The following is a 20,041-nucleotide window of genomic DNA, read 5'->3' as shown; positions in this document are numbered from 1 at the left end:
AGCTTGGAGGAGAACAGCAACGCCGCCTTCAGCCTGCCTCTCTTTCCAAATCCCAGTATCGAATCAATACAAAATCTTCTCACTTCTGCTTCCTGAGTATTTTCAGGCCGATCCACTTCTCTTTGCCTCCACCACTACTCCAGATTTCGAGCCAGCGACATTGTTTTTTATTCATTGAATAAAAATTATTTCTCACTGAAGGAGTATTGATATACGATGTCATGTTAGTTTCAAGTGTACAACATCTTGACTCTGCAACTCGATACATTACTCGGTACTCACCAAGGTCAATGTGGTCACCATCTGTCTGCACACAACGTTATTGTAATTTTATTGACTCTATTCCCTATGCTGAGCTTTTCATCTCTGTGACTGACTTATTTATTCATTTAAGAAACATCATCTTCCAAATTTTGTTAACTATATTTAGAGAGGTTCTCATAATTCTTATCCTTGCTCTCTAAGGATTCCCCCCCACCCACACACACACACACACTGGGTTCTTGTTCTTCAATATCATATGCCTCTGTATAGACTTTTTCCTTTTTTAAATTTTTATTCATTTTGAGAGAATGAAAGAGAGAGGGGATGAATAGGGGAGGGGCAGAGAGAATCCAAAGCAGGCTCTGCTCTGTGCTGACAATGCAGAGCCTGATGTGGGGCCTGATCTCATAAACTGTGAATTCATGACCTGACCTGAAATCAAGCCAGATTAACCCACTGAGTCACCCAGGCACCCCTAGGTTTTTTTTCTTTTTGATATTTATGATACTCATTCTCTGAGCTTCCTGGATCTGTGGCTTGGTGTCTGTCAATAATTTTTTTAAAAGTCTTAGCAATTATTACCTCAAATATTCCTTCAGCTCCTTTCTTTCTTTACTTCCTGTTAGTCAATTAAGTGTATGTCACACCTCTTGAACTTGCCCCATAGTTCACGGGTATTCTATTGTGAGCTTTTTAAGATTCTTTTTTCTCTTTCAATTTCAGTTTGGAAGGTTTCTCTTGACCTATGTTTACATTCACTGATTCTTTCTTTGACCACGTCCAGTCTACTGATGAGCTCATCGAAGGCATTCTTTATTTTTGTTGCAGTGGTTTTTTTTACTTCTAACATTTCCTTTAAATACTTTTGTAAAGTTTCCATCTCTCTGCTTACGTTTACCCATCTGTTCTTGAATATTGCCTGTTTTTTTCCAATTGAGCCCTTAACGTATTAATCATGTCTGTTAATTTTTTCTTTGTCTCCCCTTTGTCCTCAGACAGAGTCTACGTCTTGCAGATCTTTCATTTAGAATACACTCTTATACTGAAGTCTGATGGCATGATGGTAAGGTTTGAGATAGGGGATACATTCTTTAATCTTATGATTAAATCTTTGCTTTTTAGTGGGCCTGTGGCCCTGGGCTGTGTCCTTAACAGTGTTTGATAGGATCTTTCTTTTGGTAAGATGGAAAGGCTTGAGAAGGCTCAAGTGAGAGAAAGGCCCCTTCCCCAGAGGGGATAAGACTCTGATCAAGTGTTTTCCCCTGGAGAGCAGGCCTTTGTTATAGAGACAGCTCTGTCTGGAGAACACTCTGTTATGGACAATGCAATGTTTTCTTGCCTCTCCCCTGCCAGAATCCTGCGGGAATCATTTTGGACCCTGTACCATAAGATCCTGGAGGGATTCATAGAGGTAAGAACCCATGGAAGTGTGGGTTCCCCCTTAAGACTGTGATCCAGAAGTCTCTCCCTCTCAGCCTCCAGCAATTCATCAAAATTACCTTTTAAGTAAATGCAGTTTCTCCTCCAAGTAAATAGATCTTGTCTGTGCTGCTCCAGATTTCATTCTTTCTTATTGTTGAATACTATTCCATTGTATATATGTACCACATCTTCTTCTCTTTTTTAAAATATAATTTATTGTCAGATTGGTTTCCATACAACGCCCAGTGCTCATCCCAACAAGTGCCGTCCTTAATGCCCATTACCCATTTTCCCCTCTTCCCATTCATCAGCTTTTTCTTATTGTGAGGATGGGAGTGACAGATTCTAAGCTCTTTAAGTGTCAGAGCTTAAACCAAAAGTCTGATGAGTTTTTAAAACTATGATCTTGTAGTTTATCTGGCTGATTCTCACTTTCAGGGCTGGTGAAACAATCTTTTGTAACTTTCTTCAGCTTCAGCAGAAGTAAAAGGCTAGGGTTTGAGTGGCTTTAAAAAAATGTTTGGGGGGGGCACCTGGGTGGCTCAGTCAGTTAAGTGGCCGACTTCAGCTCAGGTCATGATCTCATGGTTTGTGAGTTCAAGCCCCACGTTGGGCTCTGTACTGACAGCTCAGAGCCTGGGGTCTGCATCGGATTCTGTGTCTCCCTCTCTCTCTGACCCTCCCCCACTCCTGCTCTGTCTCTCTCTCTCAAAAATAAATAAACATTAAAAAAAATTTTTTTAACTTGAGTATAGTGGACAGTCGATGTTACATTGGTTTCAGGTATACAACATAGTGATTCAGCATCTCTGTACCTTGTGCTGTGCCTACCGCAAGTGCAGCTGCCAGCTGTCATATAACACTATTGCAGGACCGCTGACTGTATTCTCTGTGCCATTCCTTTCATTCCCATGATTTAGCCATTTCATCACCACAAGCCTGTATCTCTCACGCCCCTTCAGCCATTTTGCCCATCCCTCCCAGTCCCCACCCCTCTGGCATCCGTCAGTTCGTTCTCAGTTTTTATAGGCCTGATTCTGGTTTTTGTTTGTTATTCATTTGTTTTCATTTTAAATTCCACAAATGAGTGAAATCACATGGTATACGTCTTTGATTTATTTCACTTAATACCCTCTAGATCCATCCATGTTGTCCAAATGGCAAAATTTTATCTTTTTTGCGGCTGCATAATATTTTGTCACACACACACACACACACGCACACACACTCACGCACGCACACTCACGCACGCACGCACACACGCACACACGCACCGTGTATCTTCTTTATCCGTTTGTCTATCAGTGGGCACTTAGGTTGCTTCCATAGTTTGGCTGCAACCAAATAGGGGTGCATATATCTTTTCAAATTAGTGTTTTAGGTTTCTTTGGGTAAATACCCAACAGTGGAATTATTGGATCATAGGGTAGTTCTATTTTTAATTTTTTGAGGAAACTCCATACTGTTTTCCATAGCAGCTGTACCAATTTGCATTCCCACCAACGCACATCCTCGCCAGCACTTATTAGTTCTTGTCTTTTCGATTTTAGCCATTCTGACAGGTGTAAGGTGATATCTCATTGTGGCTTCAATTTGCATTTCCCTGATGAGGAGTGATGTTGAGCACCTTTTCATGCGTCTATTTGCCATCTGAATATCTTCTTTGGAAAAATGTCTAGTCAGGTCCTCTGCCTTCGCTTGAGTGTTAATGTGTGCAGAAGAAGGCCTTGGGTCCTTACAAGTCATGGAATTGGGATGGAGAGGGGCACCTGGGTGGCTCAGTTGAGCGTCTGGCTTCGGCTCAGGTCATGATCTCATGGTTCGTAGGTTCAAGCCCTGCATTGGGCTCTGTGCTGAAAGCTCAGAACCTGGAGCTGCTTCAGATTCTGTATCTCCCTCTCTCTCTGACCCTCCCCTGCTCGAGCTGCCTCTCTCTGTCTCTCAAAAATAAATAAAAAGCATTAAAATTTTTTTAATAAAAAAAAGAATTGGGATGGAGAACCTCAAAGATCTACACATCTGTGAAAGTATAGTTTAGCAAAAAATCCACCAACAGAATAGTGATATATCAAAGAAACTTCTCTGTCTTAGTCTATGTTGTAGATGAGGCTTAGTTAGGATGTGGGTTCAAATGCCTATAAGAAAGACCAAAAGTGGAAGTGGAAAAGTGGACGAAATGCAGCCCAGACTGCACTGTGGTGCCCTCACCTAACTCCTCAAGGAGCCTCCACGTTTTGAAAGACTCTGGACAGAACTGGTCAGTGCAGCAGGCTACTGTTGCACTTCTTCCACAAGGGTATGCTAACACATGAACACCAGTTTCCTGAATACACACCAAAAGGTTACTATATGTGTGTATATTACATACACACATATAGTATATATATATAATGGGTCTTATACATGTATGTAAACATATATGAATTTTATATATAAATAGAAGAAATATGTTATATATATAATTATATGTATATAATATATATTAAAAGGTTATATGTAATAAATATCTAAAAGTCTGCATTTAACTAACATGTAATAAATATTTATTACATATAGTAACTATAATAAATATCTATATATTTAAATGTAATCTTAGAGTTCTTCCAGAGAAAGAGCTCCAGAAGAAACCTCAGAGAAATCTACAAAGATTGTGATGTTAGAAAACTACTTGTTATAAATGTGATAGCTAAACAACAGGAAGATGAGAGCCAAAGATTTTATATCCAACTAACTTAACTTTAAGGCATAAATGCAAGCTATAATGAATGTGCAAGACTCAGGAAATATTAGTTCCATGATGCCTTACTAAGGGATTTAATGGAAATAAAAAAGCTTCAGATAATAAAAAAATCATAGGAGACATTTGGCATATGTTTAATGGTGAACTGTGACTATGTTTACTTGTAAAGTTAAGAATAAATGAGGGAAATGAAATGACAGAATAGAGGCAACTATTTTATACTCTGAAATATAGATACTGCACAGGTAACAAAAATGGGTGTAGAAAGAGGACATAGATACTAACTAGGAGTAAGAAGATATAGGTTTAAATTAAAGGCTGGATCAGAAGGAGGGGGTAGACAAAAGGAGGATAGTAGCAAATTTCATTATGACTCATGAAAGAAATCAAGAGAAAGTATCTTGAAAAGAAGGATAAAAGTAGATCTGACACAATCCCAGCTTAGAACTTTTGCACTTACTTACTTTACACTGGATAGCTTCATGACTAACTCCTTTTGTTCAAACATCATCTTTGTCAATGAGGTTTACCCTTACTGCCATATTTAAACTTCCTCTACCTCCACCCTATCCCTTTTTCCTGCTGGATTTTTTTCATAGCTCTCATCATCTTAAATTTGTTATATAGTTTACTTATGTATTGTGTTTATCTTTAATCATCTACCTCCTCCCACTAGAACATACACTCCATGAAAGCAGGAGTTTTTGTCTTTTTGTTCACTTATATATCCCAAGTACCAAAATAGTGCCTGGCACAAAGTTGGCACCCAATAAATATTTTTTAAATGAGTTGATTAATTACTTAGTTAAGAGTGTCAGGGAAGTTTTTGTCAATGAGTTGATATTTAATCTGAAGAAGGAGTAGAAAGAATAAGAGGGAGAACGTGATAGTCAGAGGAAACATATGTAAAGACCCTGAGGACGTGGGGCAAGATGGGGCAATTATGTAAAGCCTTGAGTGCCATTGTAAAGAGATGACTCAATTCTTTTGCCTGCCCTCAAGGAGCTCTTAGCAAAAGGGGAGCGAAAAATAGTAATTTAAACAGGTGATTATTATACATGTTGTAACTACACTAGTAAGGGTATGCACAAAGAACTTTGAAAACCTTGATTAGGCAGCTATTAACTCTTCCTAGAGAAGTTAGGAAGATTTTACAAAGAAGGTGACATTCGAGCTACATCTCAGGCTGGAGAGTGACATGATGAAAGTGTTTTAAGAAGATTAATCTGGCAATGGTATGGAAAATGGATTGGAATATGGACGGACTAGAGGCCCAGAAACCATCTAGCGTATGGCAGTAGTCCAGGTATGAGGTGATGAAGGCATCTATAGGAATAGAAAAAGGACAAATCTGAGAGACATTTGGAAGAAAAAATTGACGGCAGCTAAATGGATTCTTGGCTTTAAGCCTTTCAAGAGGTAATGCTTTTTCCTTAGTAATAACCATGAAAAGATTCAAATTGACCTATTATGTAATTGCCTACTCTGACTAGAATTTCTAGCTATGGCTGTTCTCCAAGAGTTTCTGTTATTGTGATTGATACTTGTTGGACCTTAATTTACATTAAGATGGTTTTACACTCTAAAGGTTGGGAAGCTCTCAAAAACATAATTTTGACTATGAAACAGCAAATTATTCTATTAAAGGAGAAATGAGGGAAACCATGGGGCTACATAGGAAGTTTTAAAATGAGCCTATAGTTCCTTTTTAAAAGAATAATATGAAAAGAAGGATGAAAATAACACGTGGCATGTACCGAAAGGATTCGTATTTGGAAGCATAAGGCCCAGAATTACCGCAGGCTTGTAGAAGACATATCTGCAAAGAGAACAAGAACAATATTTTGACTATGCTCTCAGAAAGAAAAAAATCATGTGTCCCGGCATGGGTAAGCTATAAGTCAGATGATATCATTACACTACTCTCAATGGTCACAGGAATTAAGGAGAATAGGAGAGGTGCTTTAGGACTGGATTTATGTAAATATATTACCACTTCTAACAATGACAAAGAAGTAAGAGTTTTCAATCTATTAATCAAGTATCTCCTGGGCTGTATTCTAGAACAGATTTTCAAGTGTGTACTTTGAAAATTACAAAGTTCTCAACAAAAACATTCCACACAAATGTAATTTTTATTTTTAAAAAGTTTATTAGGAAAAAAATAAAAAGCTTATTGGGGTAGTTTATGGAAATTTGGCAGACATAATGTGCATTAAGTGAATGAATAAATGAAATTTCGGCAAGATTTTAACAAATCTTTCATGAAACCTTCATGAAGAATTATAAATCTATAATTCGATGGGTTTGATAATTAATATAATTATGTATTAATTAAATTAGCATAATCAAAGGGAACTGATTACGAGACCATAGGCAAAGGAAGACTTTTTGTTGGCCTTCTGCAAAGCCGACCTTTGGTTTGACCTGAGTATTTTTATTACTTACTGAAGTGAAGAGTTGCAACAGACATCTTTCCAGATTTAAAGAAAATAGTACGTAACTCAATTGAATTCCCACCAACATTTATGGAGTTTTACAAAGCACTAGAACCATGCTAGATGTTAAGAATACAAAAATTAATGAGGCATACATCTTCCTGTTGAGGAACATCCAAGTATTACTTGGAGGAAGGACATAAAAACAGAGTTTCATCAAAATGGATGAAGAAGGAAAATAGAGACATAAAGAATATTATGAGAGAACAAAAGAAAGATTCATTCTGGGAATTTAGGGAAGAATTCTTAGATGAAATGATGTATCTACTGATTCTTGAAATATGAATAAAAGGCAGAGTTTCCTACTCTATTTGAGAGAACAAAGGGCATGAACATGAATTTCTTAGAATCAGGAAAGAGTACAGTGAGTCTGGCAAACAATAAGCAACAAAGTACAAGGAGGAAGTAAGGCTTAAAGGTAACTCAGGACAAGGTAAAAGAAGGCATTATATAACATGATAAAGAGCTTGGACTTTACCATGAAGGCCTTAGGGATCCATTCAGAGGGAATGACATACCAACAAATCTATTTTATTTCGCTCTTCCTATAGTGTGCAAAATGGTTCCAAGGAGGGCAAAGGTGTATATGGATAGATCGATTAGGGGGCTATTACATACACTCTTTGGGTGAGAAGGAGCCATGGGCTTTGACCAGGATGGTAGCAGGTAAAGCTATAATGCAGTGGGCCAGGTTTGGGAATTTTTTAGGGACCAGAAGTTATGATTTGATAATTGGCCATAGGGGAGAAATTTTAAAGAGGAAGTATCAATTTGAAGCATAGATTTCAGATTGAACCAGTTATAGAACTGATTGGATGTTACTGGAATTGACTGTAAAGAAGAGATGGTGACTATGAATTTTTGAAAAGTAACAAAAGCATTGTATTATTTTGCTATTGCTGCATACCAATTTACCAGACAGTAGATTAAACCAATACGCACTTATTAGCTCACAGTTCTATAGATAGGATACCAGGTGTAGCACGACTGGCCAGTATATTAAAGGCTGAAATGAGGATATTGACCAGTCTGCATTCCTTTCTCAAGGCTCTGGCTAAGAATGCACATTCAGCTTCAATCATGCTGGAGGAAGTGACTGCCAATCTAAATTTCTATGTCCAGTGAAAATAGCCTTCAAAAATGGAAGTAGGGGCACCTGGGTATCTCAGTCAGTTAAGCATCTGACTCTTGATCTTGGCTCAGGTCATGATCTCAGGATTCGTGGGATCAATTCCTGTGTCAGGCTCTTTGCTGGCAGCATGGAACCTGCTTGGAATTCTCTCTCTCCCTTTTTTTCTGCCCCTCCCCTACTATGCTCTCTCTCTTTCAAAATAAATAAGTAAATGTTTTAAAAAATGGAAGTAAAAGGTATTTTTAGATGGTTCCACACTTAGGGAATCTGCCATCAACTCCAAAGGAAATATTAATGATCTTCAAGCAGAAGTAAAATGATCCCAAATAAAAGCTTGAAGCTATAAGATGGAATGAAGTGTGATGGAGAGGTTAAATATGTGAGTAGATCTGAATGCCCATTGATTGTATAAAACAAAAATAGTAATGTCATCTCATGTGTGATGTATGTGTGTTAATTAAAATACACAACAGCAGTTGAGGAAGGAATATAAATGGAGTGAATATAAATTCTCTAATTTGCATTATAATTTAATAAATTGAAGATACATGTTGTAAGTCCTCCTTCTTAAAAACCAGTAAAAGAGTGTATAATAAACAAGTAAACAAAGGAGGAAGCTGAATGATACAAATTACCTAATAAATATAAAATAAAATGAGAAATGTAAAAACAGGCAAGAGAAATAGCAAATATTGATATAGTAGAGCTAAGTTCAAACATATCAATAATTATGTTAAATGTGAATGAACCAAACACATTAATTACATGACAAAGAATATTAAACTGTTTAAAACACAAAATATAATGATGTGCTGTTTATGAGACACAAGTTAACATGTAAATATAGGAAGACTGAAAGTAAAAGGGTGGAAGAAATATACAAGGCCAACACCATCCAAAGAACAACACATGGAGATATATTAATAACAGACAAAGTTGAGTTTTTTTTCTAGGAAAGATACAGCCACCCCCTTTTCAGGGCTCCCCTTATTAGGAGTCTTTCCACAGCCACCTGGGATCCTGTTTAGTGGCAGTTTTATCTGAAGCCACCCTCAACAAGCAGACCTGCCCGGGATGTATCTGGGTTTCCTCATCAAATGTAAGTGCTACTGAGGATTGGAACCAACCTGATACACTATGTCTGTAAAAGTACCAGTAGCCAGATCACATGGTAACGGATCCCTGTGTTGCCTAAATCCAAAAGATTGAATTAATGTGGAAATCTCAGGCTCTCAGTCAGTTAAGAAATTCTCAAAGTTGACTTTAAGGTAGGAATATTTACTAGACATAGAGATATTTTGTAATGTCCTTTTTACGCACACAGAAAATTTGATGGCAATCCTGGGCCATAACATAAGTCTCAAAAACTTGAAACAATTACAGTTATACTAGCTATTTGTTTGCTTTTGTTCACTCCATAGTGAAATGAAGGTAGAAAACAATAATGAGAAAACTGGAAAATCTCCCTAAAGGATTTTAATTTTTTTTTTGAGAGACAGAGACAGCATGAACAGGGGAGGGTAAGAGAGAGAGGGAGATACAGAATCTGAAGACAGGCTCCAGGCTCTGAGCTAGCTGTCAGCACAGAGCCCGACGCGGAGCTCGAACTCACGAACCACGAGATCATGACCTGAGCCGAAGCCGGACGCTTAACCGACTGAGCCACTCAGGTGCCCCAAGATGTAGTATACTTTCAAATAACCTGTTGGTCAAATTTTAAAAATCACAATGTAAATTAGAAACTATTTTTAACAAATTGAAAAATGGAACATTGCATATTAAAATCCGTGGTGGGGAGGATTTAATGGCAGTCACAAAGTGAAAATACTCTGTATGATCATATAACGATCGATACGTGTCATTATACTTGTCCAAACCCATAAAATGTAGACCACCAAGAGTGAACCCTAATGTAAATTATGGACTGTGGGTGATAGGGATGTGTCAAGTATAGGTTCATCAGTTATAACAAATGTACCACTCTGATGGCGGATGTTGACAATAAGTGTACAGCCTATGCATGTCTGGGGAAATCTCTGTATCTTTCCCTCAATTTTGCTGTGAACCTAAGACTTCTCTAAAGAAATAAAATCTTAATTAAAAAAAGTTCAGTGGGCAAAAGATCTGAACAGATACTTGGCCAAAGAGGATATACAAATGATAGTTAAGACTACTGAAAGGTGGGAGCACCTGAGTGACTCAGTAGGTGGAGCATCCAACTTTGGCTCAGGTCACCATCTCGCAGTTTGTGAGTTGGAGCCCCACTTTGGGCTCTGTGCTGATAGCTCGGAGCCTGGAGCCTGCTTTGGATTCTGTGTTGTCCTCTCTCTCTGCGCTTCCCCTGTTTGCTCACTGTCTATCTCTCTCTCTCTCTCTCTCTCTTTCAAAAATAAACATAAAAAAAGACTATGAAAAGATGCACAACATCATATTTAACTAGAAAAGTACAAATGAAAATAATGAGGTATCATGCACAACCATTAGAATAGCTAAATCTAAAAAAACCGATGGTGCACCGGGGTGGCTCAGTCAGTTGAGCATACGATATTAACTCGGGTCATGATCTCACAGTTTTTGAGTTTGAGCCCCACATCGGGCACAGAGCCTGCTTCAGATCCTCTGTTCCCCCCTCTCTCTGCTCCTTCCCGGCTCACACCTTCGCTCTCAAAATAAATAAACATTAATTTTAAAAAAAGGGTGCTATTGATGGATCACATACTAAATCTGTATTTAACATTATAAGAAACTCTGGGACTGTCATCCAAAGTAGCTAGACTGTTTTGCATTCCACCAGCAATGAATCAGAACCCCTGTTCCTCCACATCCTTGTTATAACTTGGTATTGTCACTTTTAAATTTTTTAATTAATTAATTAATTAATTTTTGAGAGAGAGAGGGAGAGCTCATGAGCAAGTGGAAAGGGCAGAGAGAGAGGGAGAGATAATCCCAAGCAGGCTCTGTGCTGCCAGCACAAAGCCCGACACAGGGCTCGATACCATTAAACTGTCAGATCATGACCAGAGTCAAAACCAAGAGTCAGATGCTTAACCAGTTGAGCCACCCCGGTGCTCCCATGAATTGCAGTCTTAACTATTTACCCAGATGATCTGAAAACTATCAAATGCAAAATGTATTTTTGTGAGTATAGAAGGTGTGGAGACTTGAACTGTGTGTGATCTGGAACTTGGTTCTCCAAACTGTTGATCATTGATTGTTGATGAATGGAAATGACAAATATTGAGGACAGGAGGTTTCACAGCTTATTTTCTACATTTCTGTATTGTTTAGGCTTTTCTTTCCTTTTTGTTCTTTTTACACATGAGCAAATTTTATTTTGTAAGTACATACAAAACAATGAAACATTTCTTCAAATAATGTAGATCATGTAGAGTCACATGGAGCCGATTTTACCAGGCATAGTTAACTGCTTTCTCCTTTGCAGTTTTTTACTCTATTCTGTGTTTAAAAAGGTTATAAGTAGTAGTAGTTATCACCCCATATTTGTCTTTCTTCCTCCACTAGATTGTGAGCTTCTTGAATGGTGGCCAGGATTGCTGACTTATTTATGTTTCTTTTCCCAGTACTTAACAAAGTACCTGTTAGGGCACCTGAGTAGCTCAGTCAGTTAAGCATCTGACTTTGGCTCAGGTCATGACCTCACAGTTCATGGGTTTGAGCCCCGCATCAGGCTCTGTGCTGACAGCTCAGAGCCTGGAGTCTGCTTCAGATTCTGTGTCTCCCTCTCTCTCTGCCCCTCCCCTGCTCACACTCTGTCTCTGTCTGTCTCAAAAATAAATAAACATTAAAAAATATATATATATCTATATATAATACATTCTTAGCTTGTAGACCATATCAAAATGGGCATGGACCATAATTTGCCAGCCTCTGTCTTAGATAACCGCTGTAGGCAGAAGGTTGGGAAACGAGACAGTACAGAACATAAATGTAATTGAGATTCCAGCAGAGGCCTCACCATGCTCCACCTCTTGCCTACACCCAGAAAATATCAACAAATTTGACTTTAGTGCCTCATTTCCTAGCCTGTTGTTTTGGAATCCTCGCCAAGTCATCAGCATATGCAGTCCCACGTAACATGAAATTCAGTTCCTGCTTCAGCTTACACCACACACACGTGTGCACATAACACTGAAAATAATCATTCTATGCATTTAGTGACCCTAAGGGGTTATTGAGAAGGGACACATCAAGCATCATACACCCTCTCTGTAGTTGGAGGGCTTTCTCCCTCTTTTCCCACAGGACAAATGAATTATTTTAAAGGAATTATGCAAATAAAGTTTTTTATTAATTTTTCTGAAACTGTGACACACAGGTAGTAGCCAACTCTAAGCAGATTTATTAAGGTACTTTTACCAACAGATATATTTTATCCCTAACAGTAAAACCTTTAAAATAATGATAATGATAGTAATAATATGGGACAGAGTTCTAAGTACTTTAGTCTTTATATTAAACCCATTAAATAAGTATTATTATCCTCATTTTACAAAACAGGAAACCAGAGTGACTGAGAGTTTAAATAACTTGCTCACAATCAATCAGTGGGGAAAAAAGTTGGAAGAAGTCAGGTGAGTGTGATCAATAGTGTTACAAGTGGAGAGGGCCAAAAGGATGAGACCTGAAAAGCAATTCTTCAATGTGATCATAACATTAAAATAACTGAATTTGGGGGAAACCTGGGGGCTCAGGCAGTTAAGTGTCTGACTTCAGCTCAAGTCATGATCTCACCATTTGTGAGTTCAGGCCCTGCATCGGGTTCTGTGCTGACAGCTCAGAGCCTGGAGCCTGCTTCAGATTCTGTGTCTCCCTCTCTCTCCCCTTCTCTCATTCGCACTCTGCCCTCCCTCTCTCTCTCTCTCTCTCTCTCTCTCTCTCTCTCTCTCTCTCTCTCAAAAATAAATAAGCATTAAAAAATTAATTTTTAAAGAACCACTTCAGTTAAATAGTTTGTTAGAAGCAAGATAACAAAGCATAAAAAAGAGAATGTAGTGAGCAAATGGAAGTAATGGTTATAGACCACTTATACTTAGCTTTTCAGAATTTTTCCTTTGTTTCACCCTCTGAGTTGAGATGATTAAATCTATTTCCTATAGTTACATCTGGTGTTATTCCTACAGCCTCATAGAAGCTATTTATATCGGTACTACCTCTCTCTCTTCTCACTGTCAGATGTCCCAGGATGTGGCGCTGCAGGTTGCTCCAGAACCTGCTGAGGGGAGCAATGACATGCTCGGCCTCCCAACAGCCCAGCTTCACAACCTTATTTCCATTAGCCGTCCATTGGCACCATACAGCCTCCAAGTCTCTGAATTGTGCTTGGCAGCAACGCGAAGATCATTTTGGTAAGCTATGTGGAGACAGAACCTTATTTTTCTAAGTTTTTATTTTCATTCCAGTTAGTTTACATATAGTGTAATATTAGTTTCAGGTATAGAATTGATTCAACACTTCCATACAACACCTGGTGCTCATGACAAGAAGTGCCCTCCTCAATCCCCATCACCCGTTCAGCCCATTTTCCCCCCACCTCCCTGCTGGGAACCATCAGTTTGTTCCCTGTAGTTAAGTCTGTTTCTTGGGTGGACTCTTTTTTTCCCCTTGCTTGTTTGTTTTGTTTCTTAAATTGCACATATGAGTGAAATCATATGGTATTTGTCTTCCTCTGACTTATTTTGCTTAGAATTATATACACTCTAGCTCCATCCATGTCATTGCAAATGGCAAGATTTCATTTCATTTTGATTGCTGAGTGGCATTCCATTGATATATCCCACAGAAATGAAATTTAACATCTTAACCATGTTTGAGTGTACAGTTGAAGTGTTAACTATATTCACATTGTTGTGCAATATCAGACACTTCTTTATACAGACTGAAAATATTTTCCGTGCAGTTGTGACGATCTCAAGCCATTTATTTCCAAGATTATCCTACAAGTTGCAAGAAAGACAAAAATAATATACAGCAACAGTAAAATCCCATCCCAGCAAAAGAGAAGGGAACATTGCTCCACTCCAGTCCCACTCTGTCTTCCTCTCTCATATAAGGGGAAAATGGAAATGAAAGAAAGCCTCAGTAAATAGGGAAGAAGGTTTCAAAGGCATAGTTTGGGATTGATACAGCCAGGTAAGGTATTGGGTTGCAGAGGTGAAAAAAGTTTTACCCCTGTGTATTAGTTTCCTAACACTGCTATAACAAATTACCGTAAACTAGTTGGCTTAAAATAATAGAAATTTGGGGTGACTGGGTGGCTCAGTCAGTTGAGCATTTGACTTCAGCTAACGTCATGATCTCACAGCTCATGGGTTTGAGCCTCTCATTAGGTACTGCGCTGAGAGTGCAGAGACTACTTGGGATTCTCTGTCTCTCCTCTCTCTCTGCTCCTCCTGACTTGTGCTTTCTTTCTCTCTCACAATAAATAAATTTTTTAAAAAGTTAAAAAAAGAAACAAATTTATTTTTTTCATAGTTCTAGCAGATAGAAGCCTGAAATCAAGGCACGCAAGGATATGATCCCTCCAAAGGCCTTCTGCCTTTTCAGCATCCTGATAGTTGCTGACCATCCCTGGTGTTCCTTGACTTGTGGCCACATCACTCCACTCTCCGCCTCTGTTATCACCTGGCTTCTTCCCTGGGTCTCTTCTGTGTCTTCAAATATTTCTCCTTATAAAGGTGCCAGTTGGTGAATTTAGGGTCCACCCTAGTACCGTATGACCTCATCATATCTTGATCATCTTCAAAGACCCTATTTCCAAATAAAGTCTCATTCACAGATACCACAGATTAGGACTTAAATATCTTTTGGGGGAACACTGTCCAACTTATAACCCTGAAAAGGTACAAAACCAACTGTGAAGGCTACACTCCAAAGACATAGGCCCACTGCTCACTCCAAATACTAAGACTTCATCCAAATATTAGATAACGCTCTTCTCCGCCATACATTATACATTATAACCTGCTAATGGGCCTTCAGTTAAAATAACAGTGGACTTGGGCACCTGGGTGGCTCAGTCGGTTAAGTGGCCAACTTAGGCTCAGGTCATGATCTCATGGTTCGTGAGTTCGAGCCCCACATCAGGCTCCGTGCTGACAGCTCGGAGCCTGGATCCTGCTTTGGATTCTGTGTCTCCATCTCTCTCTGCCCCTCCCCTGCTCGTGCTCTGTCTTTCTGTCTCTCAAAAATAAATAAATAAATGTTAAAAAAAAGTTTTTTTAAATAACAGTGGATTACAGCTGTGAGAGCTGCAACAGACACACTGTTTCTGAGATGCGGCACAAAGAGAAGGCCCAAGGCAGGAGGGCAGACAAAAACAAGGTCACTAGAGGAATCTAATGCCTTTGGTACCCATAGAGACAACAAACATCAGACCTAGCCAATCTCTTGGCCAGATTGGTGTAAACACTTATCTTAAAGTCCTATATACCTCAGTGGCTACGGCTTTATACAACATGTCTGCCTTTCAGTAACAACCAAATTACAAAGCATGCTAATGGGCAACAAATAAGAATTTGAACAGACAAAGCACCATGAGAACTAGACTCACATGTGACACAGGTGTGGAAATTATCAGTCAGGAAATTAATGGTTAATATGTTAAGGACTCTAATGGAGAAGGGAGACAAAATGAAAGATGAGATGGAATTGTCAGCAGAGTGATGAAAAGTATAAGAAAGAATTTTCAAAATCAAAATCACAGTAACAGAATTGAAGAATGACATTAATTGGTTCATCATTAGACTTGACATATTCAAAGATATAATCACTAAATGTAAAAAAAAATGTCAGTAGAAATTACCCAGACTGAAATTCAACAGAGAGAGAGAGACAGTGAGAGAGAGAGACAGAGACACAGAGAGAGAAGGAGAGACGGGGAGAGGGAGGGAGAGAGAAGAAATGAAAACACATATAGTATTCAGACACTGTGGGACAATATTAAGAGATGGAGAAAGAAGCACCTTGTAAATAATAATCAAACAAGTAGTAGCTATATGTCAGACAAAGCAGTCTACAGAACAAGGAAGATTATTAGGGATAAAAAGGCACATGACATAGTGATAAAGAGATTACTTCTTTAAGAGAACATGTAACCATCCTAGAAATGCAGAACCTAACAAGAGACCATCAAAGTACATAAAGCAAACACTGATAGAGATAAAATTAGAAATAAATCCACAATTGTCCTTGGAAATGCTAAAACTTCCTTCTCCATTACTGATAGATTAAGCAGGCAGAAAATCAGTAAGGATATAAATAACCTGAATAGCACTATCAACCAACTTGACCTAATTGACATTTATAGAACAATCCATCCAGCATAAGTAAAGCACACATTGTTCTGAAATTTAAATGAAATATCCACCAAGATCACATTCTGGGCCGTAAAAAAAAGCTCAACAAATTTAAAAGAATCTAAATACATAGAGTATGTACTCTGACCATAATGGAATCAACTAGAAATCAATAACAAAAAGATAGAAAATCTCCAATATTTGGAAATTAAACTGTATTCCAAAAAATATATAGGAATAAAGCCTCAAAGTTAAAAATATTTTGAACTAAATGAAAATGAATATAGAAATTATAAAAATTTGTGGTAAGCAGCTAACACACTGCTTGGAGGGAAATATGTAGCAATAAATGTATATATTAGAAAGGAATAAAGGTCCAAAATCAATAACCTATACTTCTACATTAGGAAATTAGATAAAGAAGAGCAAATTAAACCTATAGCAAACAAAAGGAAGAAAATGGTAAAAAATGAGAGCAGAAATCCATGATACAGAAAATGGGAGGAAAAAAAACAAGAATGTCAATAAACCCAAAGCTGTTTATTTGAAAATCTCAATAAAACAGATAAGTCACTAGCCAGACTAACCAAGAAAAGAAGGGAAGAGAGACAGATTACCAATGTCAAAAATTTTTATCACTGATCCACCAGATACTAAAAGGACAATAGGAGGAATACCAGAAACAACTTTATGCCCATAGATTTGATAATTTAGATGAAATGGACCAATTCGTACAAATATACTACTATGGACTGAATTGTTCCCTCCCACCAAACTCCTATTGAAGCTCTAATTCCCCATATTACTCTATTAGAGATAGGGTCTTTAGGAGGTGATTAAATGACATGATGAGGGCAGAGCCCTGACCCAAATGAACTGGTATCCTTATAAAAGAGGAAGAGTAGTGATATTTTCCACTGATATCTCCCCACCTGCCCTCCAACCCTCTTTCTTTCATAAGGATGTAGTAAGAAAGTACCAGGAAGAGAGTTCTCACCAGGAACCAAATTTGCTGGTGCCTTTATCTTAGACTTCTAGCCTCCAGAACTGTTAGAAAATAAACTTCCATTGTTTAAGTCAACCAGTCTATGTATTTTGTTATGGCAGCCTGAGTAAACTAAGACAGACACAAAATACCAAAACTTACTCAAGAAAAACTATATAACTTGAATACTCCCAAATCTATTTAAAAAAATACTAGTAAAAAAAAAAACTTTCAAAAAAGAAAACACCTGGTCAAGACAGTTTCACTCATGAATTCTACCAAACGTTTCAGAAAGAAATATCACCAATTTTATACATTATCCTCCAGAAAATGGAAAAATAAAGGACACTTCCAAACTTATTTTTTGACGTTGTCATTATCCTAATACCAAATTTAGACAAAGACAATAAAAGAAAGGAAAACTATAGATGATTATTCATGAACATAAACATAAAAATCATGCCAGAATATTAACAAATTAAATCCAATGATATATCAAAAAGATCAAGGCCAGCTAGGGTTCATCCCAGGAATATAAGTCTCTCTCAACATTAAAAAAAATCGTGGTAATCCACCATATGACATAGACTAAGAAATACAATATGGTCATCTCATTAAATTCAGACAAACAATTTAACAAAACTCAATACCCATATACCATAGCCTTTTTATAGTAAAAAGCTAAACAATTTGGGAATAGAAAGGAACTTTCTTAACCTAATAAAGGATATATCTGAAAACCATACAACAAGCATCATACTTAAATTTTTTTGTTTGTTTATTTTTGAGACAGTGCAAACAAAGGAGGCGCAGAGAGAGAAGGAGACACAGAATCCGAAACAGGCTCCAGGCTCTGAGCTGTTAGCACAGAACCTGATGCAGGGCTTGAACCCACAAACCCTGAGATCATGACCTGAACCAAAGTCATATGCTTAACTGACTGAGCCAACCAGGCACCCCAGCGAGCACCATACTTAATGTCAAGAGACTGAATTCTTTCCTTCTAAGATCAGGAATAAGAGAAGGATCTCCATTTCTCGCCACTTATATTCAACATTGTTTTGAAAATCCTAACTAATGCAATAAAGCAAGAAAAATAAAAACATACATATTAGAAAGGAAGAAATAAAACTTTTTTTGCAAATGATATATCAATGTAGGAATACCCAAAAGATCTACAAAAATTCATGAAATTAAGTTTAATAAAGTTGCATAATACAAGATTAATATACAAAATTCATTTGTTTTCCTATAACAATTAACAACTGCAATTTAAAATTAAGAAAGCAATACCATTTATAATAGCACCAAAAAAATAAGTACTTAAGTTCAGTACTTAAATATTTTAGAATCTGTATGCAGAAAACTGCAAAACACTGATGGAAGAAATGAAAGAACTAAATCACTGGAAAGACATTCCATGATCATGGAATAGAAGACTCAATATTGTTGAAATGAGAATTCTCAACATGATCTATAGATTCGATGCAATCCCTCCCAAGCTTTTCTGTAGATATCAACAAACTGATTATAAAATGTATGTGGAAAGGAAAGGTACCAGACTGATGAATACAATTCTGAAAAAAAAAAAAAGTCAAAGCACTCAAACTACCTAACTTTAAGACATACTGTAAAGCTACAAATAATCAAGACAATGTGGTGTTGGCAAAAGGATAGACCCACAGATTAGTGGAATGAGATAGAGAACCTAGAAATAGACCCAAACAAATATAGTAAACTGATTTTTGACGAAATTGCAAAGTCAATTCTATGAAGACTTTTTTTTTCAAAAAGTGGTGCTAGAACAATAAAGATATCCATATGCATAAATCAAAACAAACCAAATCAACATGCTGACACTTACCTCATACTTGATGTAACTATTAACTCAAAGTTGATAATGGGTCTAAATGTAAAATGTGAAACTATAAACATTGTGTAGGAAAACAGAACAAAGCACTACCTTTGATTAATCAAAGAGTTCTTAGATACAACTTTAAAAGTATAACTGATGAAGAGGAAAATGATAAATTGTACTCTATCAAAATTCAAAAAAAAATTTCTCTGGCAGACACTGTTAAGAGAATGAGAAGAAAAGCCACAGACTTGAAGAAAATTTTTGCAGACCACATATCTGAGTAAAGACATGCATGCCAAATATATAAAGCCCTCTTAAAACATAATAAGAAAGCAACACACTTTTCTAAAGGGTGGGAAGACCTTGGGGCGCCTGGGTGGCTCAGTTGGTTAGGTGTCCGACCTCAGCTCAGGTCATGAGCTCATGGCTCGTGGGTTCGAGCCTTGCATGGGGCTCTGTGCTGACAGCTCAGAGCCTGGAGCCTGCTTCAGATTCTGTGTCTCCCTCTCTTTCTGCACCTCCCCCACTCACAGGATATCTGTCTCTCAAAAATAAACTTTAAACAATATTAAAAAATAAAAAGGTGGGAAGATCTGAAGAGGCATTTCATTAAAGTGGATATAAGTATGGCAAATAAGCATGTGAAGAGAAGCTTTTTTTCCCATTGGATACTCTTTTCTGCTTTGTCAAAAATTAATTGGCCATACATTTGTGGGCCCAGTTCTGGGTTCTCTATTCTATTCCATTGGTCTATGTGTCTGGTCTATGTGATGATGACAGCTTTGTAGTAGCGGCTAAAGTCTGGGATTGTGATGCCTCCTGTTTTG

At 37.6% G+C, this 20,041-nt stretch overlaps 1 protein-coding gene across 1 annotated transcript in view; it reads left to right on the top strand.

The window, feature by feature from the left end:
- The window catches only part of TMLHE (trimethyllysine hydroxylase, epsilon), a 48,903-nt gene that overhangs the window by 1,635 nt on the left and 27,227 nt on the right, over positions 1-20,041 (top strand). The window contains exon 2 of the mRNA XM_029929725.1: positions 13,250-13,422. Within this exon, the coding sequence (XP_029785585.1) occupies positions 13,260-13,422 (163 nt within the window). The 5' untranslated portion in view covers positions 13,250-13,259. The remainder of the gene's footprint in view (positions 1-13,249; positions 13,423-20,041) is intronic.

This window comes from Suricata suricatta, chromosome X (assembly GCF_006229205.1).
Source record: "Suricata suricatta isolate VVHF042 chromosome X, meerkat_22Aug2017_6uvM2_HiC, whole genome shotgun sequence".
NCBI lineage: Eukaryota > Metazoa > Chordata > Mammalia > Carnivora > Herpestidae > Suricata > Suricata suricatta.
Note: the sequence above shows the minus strand (reverse complement) of the source record. Positions and strands in the feature narration are given on the sequence as shown.